Source organism: Myotis yumanensis, unplaced genomic scaffold, assembly GCF_028538775.1.
Source record: "Myotis yumanensis isolate MYYU_CA2020_CCGP unplaced genomic scaffold, mMyoYum1.0.hap1 SCAF_17, whole genome shotgun sequence".
Classification (NCBI taxonomy): domain Eukaryota; kingdom Metazoa; phylum Chordata; class Mammalia; order Chiroptera; family Vespertilionidae; genus Myotis; species Myotis yumanensis.
In genome coordinates, this window is record NW_027223768.1 from 26,377,131 (window position 1) to 26,396,671 (window position 19,541).

Here is a 19,541-nt window from a genome sequence, read left to right on the forward strand (position 1 = left end):
TGCGGAGGCAACTCACATCGATGTTTCTCTCTTCCCCCTCCTCCTTTCCACTCTTTATAAAACAATGGGAAAAATATCATGGGTGAGGATTAACAAAAAAAAAAGAAACAAAAAAAAAGGAATAAAGAAAAGCAAACTCATAGATATAGACAGAATGGTGGTTACCAGAGGAGAATGGGGTGGGGGAGGGTGAAGTGGATAAAGGGGACCAAATACATGGTAATGGAGGAGACTAGATTTCGGGTGGGGAGCATGCAATAGAGTACACAGATACTGAATTATAATCTTATACACCTGACAATTGTATAATGTTATTATCAATGGTTTTAATTTAAAAAAATCTTCAGGGACAAGTCTTTCCAAACTCTTAGTGATTTATTATTCTGCTTATCAGAACCAAGATCACTGCTGTGCTGATTTAAGCCATTTGTTTAATTTTCTCCTCACAGAATAGTAACTCTTGCATGAAAGTTTTTGTATATCATCCATAAAAGATTCTGAAATGAAAGAATAATCCATTGCCCTTTCACATCTTTTCTTGACCTACAACTCTGATTCCCTTATGAAACTATAATTTATAACAGTAAAATCATGAAACTAACGTAACAATTAAGAAGTTCATATTTTATTTCTTGGACTCTACTGTACAACTACAATTTCATTTAGAACTAAAAATATTTAGCCTCTAAACCATTTTTTTCTCATTCTGCATCTCATAGAACCCTCAAGAAAAAAATAGGAAGAGTCATGCTGATCCTCAAATCTGTATTGTCCTCCTTAGGATTACACGGAGGACTACGTTCAGACAGGTGCTGGGCAGCTGTATGCCTGCTCAACCCGGCTGTTCACCGTTGACGGCATCGGCGTCCCATACACATGGAACCACACCATTTTCTATGACCAGGCCCAGGGGAGAATGCCTTTCTTGGTAGAAACACTTCATGCATCCTCTGTGGAAACTGACTACAACCAGTTAGAAGAGACATTGGGTTTTAAAATTCATGCTTCCATTTCCAAAGGTAAGTTGGTTCAGACGAAGTCCAAATCTTTCTAAAAGGGTTAAAGAATTGCATTGACCTTCAAAATAAGGATATTAAGGCGTAGACCATACACAATGATATCAGTTTTTCGTGCGTGTTATCTGTTTTTTTTTTTTTTTTTGGTGGTAAAGCCAGTCAGGGTGTATTCTAATACATTTGTTTTACTAATATGCTGCTTCATATTGCATAATGGAGTTATTCTATTCTATATGCACAGGGAGGTTTAAAAATATATATTCTGTCAGATGGTTTTCTTTGGATAATAAAATCCATTTGTTCTTGGCCTGAATTTTATACTTTGTCAAGGAATTTTTTAAATTCCTGAGATGGGTACATGTGAACCTAAATTAGTTCCAAAAAAGTTTTCATATTTTTAAAGCAGTGCAGCAATAATCAGGATTTCCACAGTCATTTCTTGTTCCTGGAAGTTATAATTTTTGAACGGCTTCTCATTTTCCAAGCATAGTTCTACAACCCTTGATCTCAGCAGCCTCCCTATGCTATGTAGTTCTTTGATGTGTCTGTACCCTGGGTTTCCTTTTCAGTCATGAGAGGCACCGCAACAATTAGCATTCCCTATTCCATGGGGTTTGGGTGGTAGGAAACACTTGCATGTAGTGATGTTGCGACTGTTTGACTTTAACTTTGAACTTTAGGCTCCCATGAGTACACTTAAAATTACTCATATTGGCTTCGTGAATGTGTATGTTTTGCTATATGCTGGCTTTCCCAAAATAGATCCAAGTAGATTTAAATAGCATCGTATTGTTTTATCGTGCTCAGAAGAAACACTAAAAATTGTATTCTTACCACTTACTCTTGTTTTTATTGGTTATGCATGGGACTATTTTTCTTCATTCATAATGGTTTCATTACATTTGTGATCACTGTAATCTAGGAACTTGTGATCATATTATTTGAGATAATCGTGGATTCATGAAGCCTCATAGCCAGTGGTACCCATGGCCTCACACCTCCTCCAGCCACGAATTGCCACCAACACTTCATTTTACTGTTGTCATGCTCAGGACACTTGGACAAAAGAAAAGAGCCACTGGAATAATTACGTTTTCTCTTTCTCAACAATGCCTCCTTTTCAAATCTAATCTGTTTCTACTTTTTCTAGTACCCCATATAATGTAAGAAACATAACTTGGAACAGAACTTTGGTTAAAAAATAATTTATATCATCTGGGACTAGAGGAATTAAGGTGATTTTTTTTACCTAGTTGTGTGAATCCTTTAGGCCTGAAACGGCTGGAAGGTCTTTGTGGTACTTGTAGGGGTGTTGTTGGGGGATCGGGTCCCACTATATGACCTTTAAAACCCCTTGCTATCCTTAGATACTATGACAAATACATTACATCTGATATGTGTGCCCATTTGCTTAACATTTTGCTGAGAATTGTGTACCTGCAATTTCTTTTTAAATGACCACCAGGGGGCAAGCTTGCATTCTTGGTTGCTTAACCAGAAGGTTCTTTCTCTTTGTTGGGTCTAGACTACAGTTATGGTAACAGTGCACTTAGAGTCACCTAGAGAATTTGATGCAAGTTCAGATTTATAAGCACAAAGATTTTTGTTTAGCCAGACAAAGGTAGAGCCTGGAGTTCGTATTTTTAACAACCCCTAAGAGATTCTAATACCTGGTCTGCACACTGGCATTTGGAAACTACTGGTCAAAACAACTCACAATATAAATCAGTATAATTTTTTTAAATTGATCTTTAAAATAAAATTGACTAGTTTTTAAAATATAATTATAAAATATGATTAATTTTACAAGTTAAATAAAAGAGAAGTCAGAAACAATAAAGGGAAAAGATAAATAAATTTAGCTACAAATAATTTTTTTAAAACTTTTTCATGGGAGAAAAAAACAAAATTGAGAAAGTAAAATATACACCAAGAAAAAAAATATTTGCATTACATATTATGATCAACTATGATTAACCTTAATATATACAAGGCTTTTAAAAATTCAATAAGAAAGAGGCAAACACCCCAGTAGAAAAACACATAAAGGCTATCAACAGGAAATGCATGAAGGAAAAAACAATAATAACAAAATGAATGTGAAAAATTGTTTAACTTCATCAATAAGCAAAAAACTGCACATTTTTTCAATTATCACTCAGAGATTTAAAAATGTGATGCACTCAGTATTGGAGAGGTATAGGGCAATGAACATCCCCATACACTGCCAGCAGAGGTTGTATCTTCGTTTAACATTTCTAGAAAGTAGTTTGTATCAGTAGCCTTTCAACTATTCCCTTCTTTTTAGTTATCTCATTCTAGGAGTCTACCCTAAGAAAATCACAAAAAATGGCCAATAATAAATGTCTTGGAAGTAAGAGATAAATGCTTAAATGATGGCACAGCTGTATGATAATTCTTAAGCAGTCTTTAAAGTAAATGTAAAGGATTTTAAAAATAATTTAGCATATTTACTCATTTGAAAATATTTGTTGAGTGCCTACTGTGTACCACGCACTGTTTTGGGTATTGACAGGGTAACTGTGAACAAGAGACGAAGGAGAATGTACCCGATATAATAATAATTGAAAAGCAGTATATATACAATATGATCCGAACCAACCTGGGTTGCCCATCTCACCGTGATTATAAGAAAACCTTTATACTGGCTAAAAGCACAGATTCCTTGGTTCTTCCTTGGCAATTCTGACTGAGATAGGACCAAGAGATCTCTGATTTTAATAAGCTCTCCAAGAGATTTTATAATCAGTAATTTGGCCATTATTCTGTAGAGTGCTTATAAAAGTGACTAGAGAGAGAAGCACCAAAATGTTGGTAGTAATTTGTTCCAAGTGACAAGTTTACAGGGAATTTTGAACTTAAAAGTTTCTACAATTATCTATACTAATAAAAGCCTAGGTGGCCCTCGCGCCCTCACGTCATCACAAGATGGCTGCCCCCACGTTGTCACAAGATGGCCGCCCCCACCTTGTCACAAGATGGCCGGCAGGGGAGAGCAGTTGGGGGTCATCGGGTTGGCAGGGGAGCAGTTAGGCATCAATCAGGCTGGCATGGGAGCAGTTAGGGAGCAATCAGACTGGCAGGTAGAAGCAGTTAGGGGCAATAAGGCAGGTGAGTGGTTAGGAGCCAGCAGTCCCAGATTGTGAGAGGGAGATCCCCCAAGGGGTCCCAGATTGGAGAGGGTGCAGGCTGGGCTGAGGGACACCCCCCCGCCCCCAGTGCACAAATTTCGTGCACTGGGCCTCTAGTTTTTAATACAAACAAATATTTTGCATTGCCCCCTTAATATGGCAAAATGAAAATCATAACTAATGATTCCCATATTTTATTTTATTATTTATTTTTTTAAATATGCTTTATTGATTTTTTACAGAGAGGAAGGGAGAGAGATAGAGAGTTAGAAACATCGATGAGAGAGAAACATCGATCAGCTGCCTCCTGCACATCTCCTACTGGGGATGTGCCCGCAACCCAGGTACATGCCCTTGACCGGAATCGAACCTGGGACCTTTCAGTCCGCAGGCCGACGCTCTATCCACTGAGCCAAACCGGTTTCGGCGATTCCCATATTTTAAAGTATGTTCAAAACAACATACTTTAACTGTAACCTAAAGAATAAATAAAAGGAAAAGTTTATAACAAAATATGTTGTATTTCAATGTAAAAACCATTAGACATTACTACAATGCAAGATAACAGAGAAGTGTTTCTATGACTGAATCTACAATATATAGAGCCCTGCTGTGATCTTTTTTAAAAAAAAAAGAATCGAGTAATTCTTGGTTATGTTCTCAATAAAACATGTAGAGTCACACATCAATTTATATTCCAGGAGCATTCCTAGAAATTCATTGTATATTTTAAGCACATAAAATAGTGTTTAACACTACGGTGTCGGGTGAATTTCCCGCCAAAATATAAGATGGCGCGGGCAATTATTTAGGTTTCCCGCGCAAAATCAGAGTTAGTTTAAACAGGTAATAATATTCACAAAACTCAAAACTAAAGACGTCCGGACACAAGAAGTATTTCTCAATAACTATTCTCTTTGCATGGTGAGATATCCAGGGATATCGGTTATAAAATGAGAAAACAATACATTGGTACCCTAACGGTATTGTACTCGACCAGCGCCATAAAGTGTTCTCTACTTACAAGGGATTTTTATGATACCTATTACCCCAATGGGTATGAAACGGTTCGCATACGCAGGTAGGTATCTTTGTGAACGGCAAACAAACAAATATTTGGTAATACGCAGTTACAATCGGCCCGAGTTTACATGTTTCCCGCACTCCACCGCAAATCTATATGAACCGAGTTAAGACGGCTCCCGCGGAGTACGCGCAATTCACGCGAGCCGACTTAACTCGTTTCCCGCAATCCAAGTGTTAATATGTAGAAGATGGGTCCTAGCCTTAGATAATTAAAAACAGCTCTCTCACTTCCATGGAAATCAGAGCCAGGGACAGATCGCCATCTGCATCATTATACCACACACTGCAGTATTTTAGAACCTGCTCCAGGGTCTGCCCTTCTCCCCAGATTCTAATAGGCCTCCCTAGCATTGTGGAAAATCAAAGTGTCTCCCCAAAAGCTGCCCAAATGCCACCTAAAGGAAGAAATCTCCCCCACTTGGAACCAAAATTCAAAAGCTACTCTCAGGTAACAACTAACTATGTTTATATGACACAGTTTTTCCACAGTTACATTCACAACACAGTGCCCTACAGCACATACTGGTTGGATTAAGGAATGTACAAGTAAGTGAATAAGTAAAAAGGAAGCATGCACTACAATCACCACCTGAGTTATATTCTTGATTTCCGTGGTTGAAAGTCAAGCAGATTTGCATCTAAATTCTTGTTCCGGCTTATATTAGGTCTTTGACTTGAGGCAATTTGCATAACCTCAGACTCTAATTCCTCGTCAGAAAATTGGTTATGGTAAGAGTAGAGGAGTTGTGAGGTTTGAGTGAAGTAACGTATGTGAGACTCACAGTGATAGGTGACACACAGTAACCATGCAACAATCATTTAGCAACGATTCTCCAGACATTTCTATTCCACCCTATTCTAGTCCGGTTCCTTTGCCATTTCAAGAAGACTCTGATGCTCTCAGGGTCATCTTAATAGTCAGGCTTGAAATGGGTCATGAACCATTAGAGTTTCTCATTAAGGTTCTAAACAATCAGATGGCACAGAAATAGCAGATAGGACTCTAGTTTTCTAGTCAAGGAAATACTTTCATTGGAGTAGTGTTTCTTACACCCCCCACATTCATAAACAGTTTTGAACAGTTGCATGTTCACAGCAGAGCTCAAACAATGTTATACTCAGAGACTCTCCAAAATATGATGATTCTGAAAAATTAGCCCAGACTCCCTCTATGAAGAGCCCCTAAAACAATAATAAAAATAATCACAGTTTTATGCATTTAGAATGGAAAGAAAATCTAAGATAACTTCTAAAAGGCTGAATATGAACTGAATATACAATATAAATGAGATAAAATGTCCCTTAGGAGAAATTTATTAGACTAACAGTTGACTTAGAAGCTGGGTACACATTCATTATTTTGGTAACTTGAAAGATGAGTTTCATTTAATTTTTTTCAGGTCACTAATGTTTGAAAAATATTTGCTAAACCATTTAAAACAGTCAAGACCCTGTTACTTTCTAAGGAAAGAGATTCCCTGACTAACCTGTTTATTTTTGTTACTGTGTTGTCTTTTCTGACTCTAACTTGAATTCTGTTCTATCATAATATGCCCATTGGCCCTTGCTCTGACTACATGGAAAAGGAGAACTCTTGGTCGGCACGTAGGGCCTTTGACCTGGAAGCCCCACGTGACAAATGGAGGAGATTCACAGAAAGAGAGGATTTCTTCATTAGAGTCTGTTTTTCACGGACTTTTTCTCAGTGGCTTGAAAATAGCATCCCCACTTCTAGAACAAACAGCAATGGCTGGATGAATACGCCTTCACCTTGGTTATTCGTGGAGTACACATTGACCTTGGGTCTTTTTTCATTATCGATGAATAATTTAATTTTCTTTTGATTAATATAAACAACTTAAACAGAACATCTGTTTCTAGTGGCCGCTTGCCAACAATCTCTGGGCTGTGACTCATTTAGTTCTTGGTTGAGAAACAGGGGAAGTTTTCCATTCCAGCTTGTTTTCACCTAGAGCATTTGATGTGTGTGTTCCATCTTGGCGTACCTTCCCAGGGAAGATTGTACTGGAAAGAAACGAGTGCTAATATTCCAACAAGCCCGTTCATTCTGTTTTTTTCTCTCTGGTAGGAGACCGCAGTAATCAGTGCCCCTCCGGGTTTGCCTTAGACTCAGTTGGACCCTTTTGTGCTGGTGAGTATAGGAATAAATAACGCACTTTTATTTCTATTAAAATGTTCATACTGAATTCCATTAAATGGACATCTGTTGCCATTTTGCTAGAAATGTAATCATCACATAGTCTTATAAATACCCTTTTATATAGCTGAGGAGGTTGAGATGTAGAGAAGTGCCTATGATCACTCAGCTTTCAGGCAGCGGCGCTGGGTATGCATTTTAGATACAAATCCTGTGCTCTTTCCATTTGGCCACAATCAAGGGCCAGGGATCAGTGTGCAGGACAGAGGTGGAGTGAGCACAGGGACAAGACACTGGACTCTGTGAGGCCACTTAATGCCATGGATGTGACATAGCAGTAATTCAGCTCTAAGTCACCTAACTCTAGAATTGCTCAATCATAGGACAGGGCAAACTGTGGTCCAAAGACTGATGACTAAACCAGCCTTTTCTCACCCAAGTACCACCTCAAGAGAGTCACTAAGAAGTAAAAGGTTGAGTAAATGGCTCACGCCTTTCTTTCACTGGTAGGCAGTGTAATGTATATTGGTAAAAAGTGGTTTTTTAAAATTATACTGCCCAGGTTTAATTCCAGCTCTGCTAATAATGACCTGTGTAACCTTGGGGGGTTTACTTAACCTCTTCACTCCTCAGTTTTATCACGAAAATGAGGATAGTAATTAAAATACTCATCTCCTGCCCTAGCCAGTTTTGCTCAGTGGATAGAGCATCAGCCTGTGGACCTAATCCCAGGTTCAATTAGGTCAAGGGCAGGTACCTGGGTTGCAGGCTCCTCCCTGGCCTGGGCCCTGGTCAGGGCTCCTGCAGGAGGCAACTAATCGATGTGTTTCTCTCACATCAATGTGTCTCTCTGTCTTTCCCTCTCTTCCACTCTCTCTAAAAATCAGTGGAAAAATATCCTCTGGTGAGGATTTAAAAAAAACAACTTATCTCCTAGGAACATTGTGTGCAATGAGTTCAGGTAGGTAAAAAGAGGTTAGCTCCAGTAGATGGTTGTTATATCCTAGTTATCATCATCATTGTTTTAGAATCAATCTAAACATCTATTCACTATCAAAGATAATTTGGGTGTCTTGGCATTAATTTTTATTCAGCATTCCCATGTTATAGAGCATTTTCTGTTCCGTGTGACTCAATTCCTTGGCCTCTTTAAACACTGACGTTAATAACTCCTAGAAAGTAGGGGGTTCATGTACTAATTGGGCCCTTTGTTTCCTCTTTCAGATGAAGATGAATGTGCAACAGGGAAGCCCTGCTCCCATATCTGCCACAATGCCATGGGGACCTATTATTGCTCCTGCCCTAAAGGCCTCACCATCGCTGCTGATGGAAGAACTTGTCAAGGTCTTTATTCACAACCCTGAGTCTAATGGACATATTTCAGCAAAGGTCATGACAATCGCAACCTAGAGAGAGTGTGGTAGACCAACACTCTCCTTTTCTACTCTTTTGCCCCCTCCATCCCCTCCCCCAACACTTGGCAACAGACAGGAAGATCTTAATGTTGCCCACATACGGCCTTTATATGGGGCCCTTCATATGGGCGCCTGTAGTGACTCTCTCACTCCTCACATCACAATGAGGAGAGGCATCAGGACCATCACTCTACTCATCTTACAATTATAAAACAAAGGAGGTGGTTATAAAGAATTCAATTAAATTGCACAATCCTGATAGCACTTTGGGAACATTAACAAAAAAAGATTTTTCTATCAGACACTAGATATGCTTCAAAGTCACAATTGTGTAAGGATCTAGTTTTATAATTAAAAAATAATGAAACGCAGAAAGGATTTCTCCCTCTATGCCAAGGAGGTCCCCTTCTAAATGCAAAAGAGAGAAAGAGTAGGGGGATAGGAGGCGAGAGGAATAACATTTATGGAGAGTCCAATATGCATTGGACATTATTTCCTTTCATTTGTAAAGCAATACTGAGAGATAGATATTATTGTTCTGATTTTACAGAAAACTGTGTTCTCAGAAAGGACAAGTAACTTTTTTAAAAAACCTAATCTATAAGTGGTCTAATGGATGGCTTGGTCTGTGACGACATCACACTATGCTACTGTGAGCTTGTCAGCCATTTAACCCACCTGAAATGACTCAGCCAAAAAAATCAGCATTCTTGCTCTTGTGTGTTTTTCAAGTGCTGTTACTGCTTTTCTTATCCCCACTTCACAGCAGGTTCTTAGCCTGGCTTCTTCAACTCACCCTGATTGAATGCCCCACTTTGTTGCAGACATTGATGAGTGTGCTTTAGGTGGACACACATGCCATGCTGGTCAGGACTGTGACAACACCATTGGATCCTATCGCTGCGTGGTCCGCTGTGGAATTGGCTTTCGAAGAACCTCTGATGGGATGAGTTGTCAAGGTACAACCACGGAGGCCTTTGCTTTATCTTATGATACTAAGAATTAAGACACCCTGACTTTTGAATCATTTAAAGTGAACACTTTTATAGATTGAGCTTCTCAATTGGGGGTCTTCAGATGTAATATTCCATGGCTATTTCAAACATTTGCAGCATGGTGGTTTTGAATAATGTTTGCCTATTATATTTGAGAGAGAGGAAATTATACGGCATGATCTAATAAAAATCTACTTTATTGAACTCCATTGCATCAGACTACAGAATATTTATTGCGGGACTATTTTTTAATAGTCTCTATTTTTAGAGCAGTTTTAGGTTTACAGAAAAATTGAGTGAAAGGTGAAGATATTCCTCCCGTACCCCTGCCCCATCTCACGCACGGCCTCCCTCAGTATTTATATCGTGCACTGGAGTGGCACATTTTTTACCAAGGATTAACCTATGTGGACACATCATTATCACACAAAGCCCATAGTATACATTGGAGTTCACTCTTGATGTTGTACCTTCCATGGGCTTGGACAAAGTAATAATGACATGTGTCCTCCATTATAATATCATACAAATAGTTTTCCTGCCCTAAAAATCTGTGTTCCACCTGTTCATCCTTCTTTCCCCAAATCTCTGGAAACCACTGATATTTTTATTGTCTCCACAGTTTTGCCTTTTCCAGAATGTCATATAGGTGGAACCTATATGTAAGGCTATATAGTGTGTAGCCTTCTTAGGTTGGCTTTTTCACTTAGTGGTATGCATGTAAGTCTCCTCCATGTCTTTTCCGGGTTGATAGCTCATTTCTTTCTAGTGCTGAATAATATTTCATCGTATGAATGTATCACAGTGTTTACCCATTTCTTACTGAAGCACATCCTGGTTGCTTCCAAGTTTTAGCAATTATGGGAAAAGCTGCTATCAGGATTTTTCATAGAAACAGAAACAGTGAATGCAAAACTGAATGCCTATCAATAATAGAAAAAAGGAATTAATTATGGTACATCCACAAAATGAACCATTGTGCTGCTACTATATATATATATATATATATATATATATATATATACACACATATATACACACACACACATATATATGTTTCTTTATTGACTTCAGAGAGGAAGGGAGAAGGAGAGAGAGAGATAGAAACATCAGTGATAAGAGAGAATCATTGATTGGCTGCCTCCTGCACACCCCCCACTGGGGAACGAGCCTGCAACCCAGGCATGTGCCCTTGGCTGAAATCGAACCTGGGACCCTTCAGTCCCCAGGCTGATGCTCTATCCACTGAGCCAAGCCGGCCAGGGCAGTGTGCTGCTATTTTAAAGAGTAGAATGGAGCTCAACTATTTGGCTTAAAGGATTTCCATAAGGTGTTGTTGATTGAGGACATGAAAGTGTAGGAAAGTCTAAGTAACTTGTGTAGAAAAGATTTTGTGACTAGGAAACAAACAATAACAAAGAAAAAGAAAATGCATTTATATACTTAGGTAAAGCTATATATGGGTACATGGAAGAGACGTTATCATTTATACTAGATAGTTATTACAGGTTGGTTTTGGTGGGCAAGGGAGTAAAGGATAAGGGGGGCCAAGCAAAAGAGAAAAAAGTATATGAAAACTTTTTAAAATTATATGATCACATTTGGGTATGTGCAGATTTTGAAATATTAAATTAGAAGCTCTCAAATAGAAAACAAGTACAAAATAAGACATCAGCAATCTTGAGTTTAGAAAGGTAAGGTAAGGACAAGAAGAGCCTAAATATGGTGATTGTTGTTTTGAAGAGTTTAGAATAGAATGACAGGGGCATGGAGAAGTGCGAAATGAGTATAAATCTAAGAGAGGGATTTTGTTAGGATAGGAAATATTTGGTTGTGTCTCTGGGGTTTTGGGAAAGATGACAGTAAGTAGGAAGGACTTTAAAATGCACAAGAGCAGGGAATTATCAATGGACCACAATCCTCATCTTGGCGAGAAAGGAAGAGATGGGCTGCAGTAGGGGGGACTTTTCTTAAACGGGAGAAGAGCTCTCTCCTCCTTTGGGCCTGGAAGGAAGGAGAGGGGAGAAGGCAGTACATGAGTAGGGAGAGTTCATCCTGCACTTTTTTTGTTACACTGTGATGCAGACGGTGTTTGGGAAGATTGATTTGGCGAAATACTAAAGTTGATGCCGTCAGTTTGGCATAAGATGATAAAGACCTGCCTCACACGAATAGCAGCAGAAATGAGGACGGAAGGTCAATTGCAAAATGTATTGCAGAAGTCCTTAGCTTCAGTTTATTTTTTCCTATCTTCGTATTCCAGTCTGTCAGCAGCATTCCAGGGCTGAGGCTTCCTGGAAACAGGAGTGGGAGCCACATGGTAAAGTACTCAAAGTAGAGGTGTGCTGTGTCAACACAGCTCTGAGTCACTAGCAGAGGTGGGAGTATTGAAGAGAGAGATATTCTCTCCAGCAATTAATCCTGTCCGTTATCTAGCAGATTATGTGAGAGCAATTGTGTTGAATTCATTTTAGAGAAGATCTTTAACATAATAATTATCAAAGAGTATTCAAAGGGTAAATATTTGGGATAAGTTCATCCAAGTTTCCTAACAGAAGATAATGAAAGTTTTATTTTATTTAACAGATATTAATGAATGTCAAGAGTCCAGTCCCTGCCACCACCGCTGTTTCAATGCCATAGGAAGTTTTCACTGTGGGTGTGAACCTGGGTATCAGCTCAAGGGCAGAAAATGCATGGGTAAGAAAGGGCTTTGAATTCGAAAGTATAGTATCTCTGTAACTTCTTAATGGTGTCTGATCCAGTTCATGTGCTGTGCCCTGAGCCTGATTTAAAGATAGAATACCTACCATGTATCATATATATAGTCTTTATAAAAACAAAATGGAAACAAATGCTATGCTTCACGGGTTACATAACCATTTTTAAACATTTCCCCTATTATTTTTACCAAATTTTTTCACAGAAGTATAACACAGGATGAAGTATAACACAGGATGGGGCAAAAGTAGGATTACAGTTGTTCACATGGAAAATAATACAATAATTAGTATACATATATATGTGTGTATATACAGATATGTATACTTTTTTTTCTTGGAGGAGGAAATGGTTGGTATGGCTGCCAGCTCTGTGACATGTTTTTGATTTTTATTACTATGTTTTATAATTGTGTCACATACCTTGGATTTAAACACTGTAACTTTACTTGATGATTATGCAGTCAACATCTATATTAGTCTATAATATCTTTAAAGTCTAAAAGTATAGTTTCTATGGCAACGTTGACGCAGTCATCTTCTCAGTCTGCGTGCCCTTTGTTTCCCTGTGAAGATGTGAACGAGTGTCGCCAGAACGTGTGCAGACCAGACCAGCACTGCGAGAACACCCGTGGCGGCTACAAGTGCATTGATCTCTGCCCCAACGGGATGACCAAGGCGGAAAATGGAACCTGCATTGGTGAGTGGCTGGCTAGTTCGGTGACTGAGATGCATTTACCATCGCCAAGCCAAGTAAGGCATCCATTTCAAAACTAATGATTAGAGTAGATTTAACCTAATAAGGAACTATTTCTTTTTCTCTAGCTGAGGTGTTTGTTTTTTTCATCCCCAACTTCTAGTATGGTTGACCTCTGGGATTCTGGGGTCATAGCCATACCAGGAAATGGAAGCTCACCATGGAGACATGTGACCATTTGAGATCCCATCAGTTACACATTTGGTTTATATAGTTTAATATCCACATAAATTAATAGTCTCTCTTTACTTCTAATATGAAATTTAACATATATGTTCAGAATTTCATATGAAGGTTGGGAAAAAATCATAAGATTTATTAAAAGTTAGAAATATAATTATAGAGCTAAATATTCTTTAAATGTCAAATCAATGACCAGACAATAAAGTAAATTGTATTTCTGTCTAAGTTTATTCTTTACGTGCCCATCCTGACCCAGGCTGCCATCGTTAGCAGAACTATGAATTACATGATTTACAAAAATTAAAAAGATAGTATTGCTGCTCTTATATTCTTACAATCTACTGGGATAGATTTGCCAACTCCACTTCCTCCACCAAAAGAAAGAAACAAACTATAAGACAAGGTAGAATGAAACACCACAAAAGAGGTAAAATAAAATGGTACGAGAGTACTTGAACAAGTGATCATGTGCAATAGGAGTGCTTATCAGAGGAGTCATGGAAGTGGTCATACTTACGTATAGCCTTGAAGAGAATGTCAACAGGTGGGAGTGGTAGAAAAGGAAAGAAAGAAAGCCCTGTTCAGGGGGAGAAGAGCTGGACTTAGAGATAACATGCTAAAATTCATCCTTCTTTCTTGACAACTATCTCTCCTTCAATGACCCTTAAGATGACACAGAAATTTGAGTTTAAGTTTCTCATTTAAAAAATAGGACTTTATTTAAAATTATGAAATAGTTATTAATAAAGTTATAACGTATCTTGGATTTGCTTCTAAATAATATAAGAGTACTGGAAGGGCATAGATATAAATGAAGGAATACTGACCTTCAGTTGGTACTTGTTGATGTACATAGATGTTTAGTATACTACTTAAAAAAACAAAACTGGGAGAGTTGTACTCTTTTCAGTTCTATGGATATAGGTGAATATTTTTCTTACTACCTAAGAATAGCGGCCAACTTAGAGCATGTAGGCAGTTATGTGCAATTATAAGTATTTTAAGACCATTGACTCTGTAGTTATGTATAATAAGGTTAATTAGAAATGAGATGAGCTGAAAGATCAGAAGGCTGTTTAAAAAGTTACAGCAAAAATATAGCAAGTGGAAAAGGAAAGAGGGGATATGTGGATTTGATTGAAGGAAGTAGAATTACCCAATCTTGGAAACTGAGGGAGTAAGTTAAAGATAACTGATGTTTGCAGCCTGGTTGATTGTGAAGAAAGAATACTGTGACCACAAATAAGGAAGTAATGGTGAGACACTGGGGAGCTGTTGAGTTTGAAGAACTGGTAAAACAAGGAGATGGAGATGACCAGCTAGCAGCTAGGCATGTGGGACTGTAGGAAAGAAACCATATAGTACTGTTGCTCTAAATATACATCAACAAGCTTATCAGAGTCACTAATATAAATGGCCAAAAGAGGAGGGAGTTTTGAGAAGGGGAAAGAAAAACAAAAGCTGAGAATAGAACTCTTTCCATAGTAAGGAGCAAGAGGACGAAAGTAAACAGTTAATAAGTGACAGAGTGAGGACTTGAACCCAGGTTTTCTGACTCCAGGCCTCAACCACATGGTGAAAAATTCAACCTTTGGCAATTCCAAAGAAAGTTCACTTTAAATATCAGGTTTTGAGCCCTCACTGGTTTGGCTTGGTGGATAGAGCGTAGGCCTGCGGACTGAAGGGTCCCAGGATTGATTCCAGTCAAGGGCACATGCCCGGGTTATGGGCTCAATCCCCAGTAGGAAGCATGCAGGAGGCACCTGGTCAATGATTATCTCTCATCATTGATGTTTACATCTCTCTCTCTCTCTCTCTCTCAAATCAATAAAAATATATTTTTTAAAAATAAAAATAAATAAATATCAGGTTTTGAAAGAGGAAATGTTACTACTTTTTATTGCCTCCATGTCTGTAGATATTGATGAGTGTAAAGATGGGACCCATCAGTGCAGATATAACCAGATATGTGAGAATACGAGAGGCAGCTATCGCTGTGTATGTCCAAGAGGTTACCGGTCTCAAGGAGTGGGGAGACCCTGTGTGGGTAAGTTACCAGGAACTCTTATTGAGTAATGAAGTTACTGAGCCTTACCAACTTGAGTAGGACCTCTCTCTATCCTCCAATGCTTTCTTGCTACAATTAGAAGATTCGTAACTTGGTTTAAGTAATTCATAGCATAATTGGAATAACAGATGACCCTTGGACAACATGGGTTTGAACTGCACGGGTACACGTATCTGAAAATTTTTCAATCAATGTACAGTCAGCCCTCTGCATCCCTGGCTTTTGCATCTGGGGATTTATCCAACTGCAGATTGAAGACAATATTTTCATTCTGCAGCTAGTAGTTTGTGTTGTGCAAGACTATATACACTGTTCTATGCCATTTTATACAGGGGTTTGAGTATCCATGGATTTTGGTATCCACAGGGTCCTAAAACCAATCTCCCGGCAGATACTGAGGGATGACTGAGTTTTGGAGGAGTCAAAAGTTATACACAGATTTTTGACTGCATGGGGGTTGGCATTCCTAACCACCACATTGTTCAAGGGTCAACTGTACTTCTTAGACACTTGATATTGAGTTCAATTTACACGGACTTCAAGTGATAGTAATACCCACTACAGAGTGCTTACTGTACACTACACATACCAAAATAAAGTTCTGATATAATTACCATGACAACTTAATTGTGAAGATTATCTAATTGATTATCTCTCTATGTACGTGACATAAATGTTTTCATAGATATATTTCATTTGAATATGAAGTCTACGTGTATGTAATATCAAGGTTTAGGTATGAGGGATTAAAATGTGAACACACAATTTAAGCACATTGGTCATTATTATTTTATTTGCCATATATTTAGCGCTTACTGTATGGCATTCTCTACATTAAGAATATCTCATTTAATTCTCCCAATTGCCTATTTGTTTCCATCTTAATTATAATTGAATATAAAGTAAGGCAAGTAACAGATAATACGAAATATCTGTGAAAAGATAATCATATGCTTTTTATTAAATTAGTGCATTTATAATAAAGAAACTGACCTATCAAATTCTATTTATCCTCAGAATATTTAAGTGCAGCAAAAAACATGCGGGCTTTTAAATACTGGCTTCTGGTTTGCATGCTATGCTTTTAAAATTGGTTGCCTACTTAACAATTATTTATAGCAAATTCTCCCATAAAGATTGAGTTCTGTCTTTATACCGTACCTAACATAGTACTTTGCACATAGCAAATGCTCAAAGTAATACCATTACTAGAATAAATACTAATACTTTTTAATAACAGAAATACATACTATTTCTGTATTCTCTTTAGATATTGGAACTTATACATAATTTAACATCTTGATCAGTCATAACAGTGACCTAGCAGAATGAAATGTGTTTACTTGTTCACTAATTTGACCAGAAGTTGAATATCAGGCATTTGTCAATAAGACAATGAAGAAGGGAGGGCCATTGCCTTAAAGAGATTAAAAATGTTAATTTAAACTTTTGCCTACTAAAATAATTTTTAAAGCAAAATTTACTACTTATTTTACTTAATTCATGTTTTTCTTCATGTGGTAATGAATTAAAGAATTTCGTTTTGATCTCTGGTTTTTATACAGTTACCCAATTGACAGAAAAAATTGCAAGTAATACTCTGTGTTGACCTAGGAATAGGAAGAAGAGAAGCATTTTTTTAATTTTATGGACTTTATGAGTTTATAACTTATTAAGAAATTATTCTATCTTCATGTCCTTTTTCATTTTTCTTGTAAAATGTATAATTGGTTTGATTAATAATAATTGATTCAAAAGATACAAAAGAAAATAAAAATGCTTATAGTTGTACCAACCTTCCTGTATCTGAGACTTATGAATGCATGAAAACTTAGAGACACTAGTGGTCAATACTATAATTAAATGCAAATTAGTAATGTGACTGTTCCACCAACAGAATTAAGATCTATATTAGCTTTGAACTCTAGTTTTTCCAGATTCTAGACCACATTTGTCCATATGACCCATTATGTTTCTACTGTACATGTGAAGCAATCTTTAGGGACAGTCATAAAATCTTCCTGTATATTCGTAACTGAATGGTTCCAGCTTTCTCAAAAGTCCACAACAGCTGAGAGATGACTGAATGCCTGACTTTGGAGGGTGACATAATGTCTTCAGTTCGTTTTACAGACTGATTCTTTATTCCTGTGTTTTGTGTATGTGTCTGTTGTTTTTTTTTCTCTCTCTCTCTCTTTTTATGTATCGTGGCACACGAGCAGACATTAATGAGTGTGAACAAATGCCTAAGCCTTGTGCATATCAGTGCTTCAACACCCCCGGCAGCTTCAAGTGTGTCTGTCCACCAGGACAACATTTGTTAGGGGACGGGAAATCTTGCGCTGGATTGGAGAGGCTGCCCGCTTATGGCTCTCAGTACAATAGCTATAACCTTGCTCGGTTCTCCCCCGTGAGAAACAACTATCAACCTCAACAGCATTACAGACAGTACTCCCATCTCTACAGCTCCTACTCAGAGTATAGGAACAGCAGAACATCTCTCTCCAGGACTAGAAGGACTATTAGGAAAACTTGCCCTGAAGGCTCTGAGGCAAACCATGACACATGTGTAGGTAAATGTCAGCCCTCTTGCATGTCCTTTCTGTGGGCTCTCTGATGGGCCCGTCTACGCATATGTACATACTGCACCTGTGTTCGTGTGGGTGCAGGGAGCTACATCTGATCTCCAATCTTGGGAGGACTCAAAGTTTCAAGACATTTACTCTAGCACCGAAAACTATTGCAGTTTTTATTCAAGTAAATGATGTGTTTGCATGTGTGCAGTCTAATAATTTACTGTTTTATATTGACAGTTCTTTGGTCACCTGCAGGTGTTACTGAATTTAATGCTGTATAGAAATCAATTTCAGTGGCATCCAAAATATGGTTTCTAAAAAAGAATATGCATACTGTCCCATAACATAATACTATAATTATGGCTGCAGCTGATGGATGTCAAAGCAGTGGTTAAAAGTGAAGCTTCCAGTGGCTCATTGGACTGTTTATTCTATATGACAACCAGCACAGTGTTGACTGTTGTCCCACACTCGCCATAGAATTTTTCAGTTTGATTATTTTGTATATAAGTCACTGAATAGGTCATGGGAGCCAAGACCAAATTAAATTGGTTCCATCACCCGAAAGTATGTGCTTTCAGTGTCTTTATCTAAACTCACAAGTCTGAATTTTAATTTGTTTGCAAAAGGGAAGCATAATTTCCATCTCAAAAATTGAAACCTTGTTTTCTGTGAAGTTGCAAGTACTACCATCTGTCCTTCATTTAAATCAGTTTTCTGTGAGTGTTCACAGTTTGCATGCACCAAGAGGAGTTGGCAAACAGGAATTAGCCCCACTATTTGTTCAAGAAAGCAAAGTAGAGAGGGAAGACAGAGGCAAGAAGGGAGGGGAGAAATTCTGTTTAAGTTTAAGAACCTCTGTTTAAATATAAGAGACCGCTATGCCAATCGTATGTTCTTGTAATTTTCTTAAGTGTTCTACACTTCGCTTATTCTCTCCTAAATATGCTCTCTGTTAAACATTTCTCTTAAACTTCTTCTCCTGCTGACTTCCAGTTTTGTCTTTTTTTTTTTTCTACTTGTACTTAGCTGGACCCTCAAACTTCTAAACTTTCACCTTTTTTCTTTAGGTCCATGTTTTCCCAGGACTTCTCTGTCTAGATGTCCTAATGTACCTGAAGCTTAATAGGATATGGAATCTTTTTCCTGTGATCAGCTTCCTAGGTCTGTGGACAGGACTAGTTTCTTTCACTCCTTAAACTTCAAATATTAATGCATTTATTAACAACTCTCTACATTTCATCCCATACAGTGAAGCACTACTTAATCTGTGGGCTCCACAATCCTTACTACTATGTCAAACACCACTCCTAACTTGCTCCAAATCTTTCTGAATGTTAAGAATTTTTCATGCCCACAGTTTTGAACGGACTCTTTGTTAGTTAAAACTTTCCACTATTCTTTTGTTGACAGAA

At 37.9% G+C, this 19,541-nt stretch overlaps 1 protein-coding gene across 1 annotated transcript in view; it reads left to right on the forward strand.

Annotated features, from left to right (window-relative positions):
* The window catches only part of LOC138996160 (hemicentin-1), a 96,597-nt gene that overhangs the window by 68,088 nt on the left and 8,968 nt on the right, over nt 1–19,541 (forward strand). Inside the window, exons 45-52 of the mRNA XM_070397113.1 lie at nt 782–1,019; nt 7,344–7,406; nt 8,637–8,756; nt 9,652–9,786; nt 12,409–12,522; nt 13,117–13,242; nt 15,401–15,529; nt 17,773–18,123. Coding sequence (XP_070253214.1) covers nt 782–1,019; nt 7,344–7,406; nt 8,637–8,756; nt 9,652–9,786; nt 12,409–12,522; nt 13,117–13,242; nt 15,401–15,529; nt 17,773–18,123 — 1,276 coding nt within the window. The remainder of the gene's footprint in view (nt 1–781; nt 1,020–7,343; nt 7,407–8,636; nt 8,757–9,651; nt 9,787–12,408; nt 12,523–13,116; nt 13,243–15,400; nt 15,530–17,772; nt 18,124–19,541) is intronic.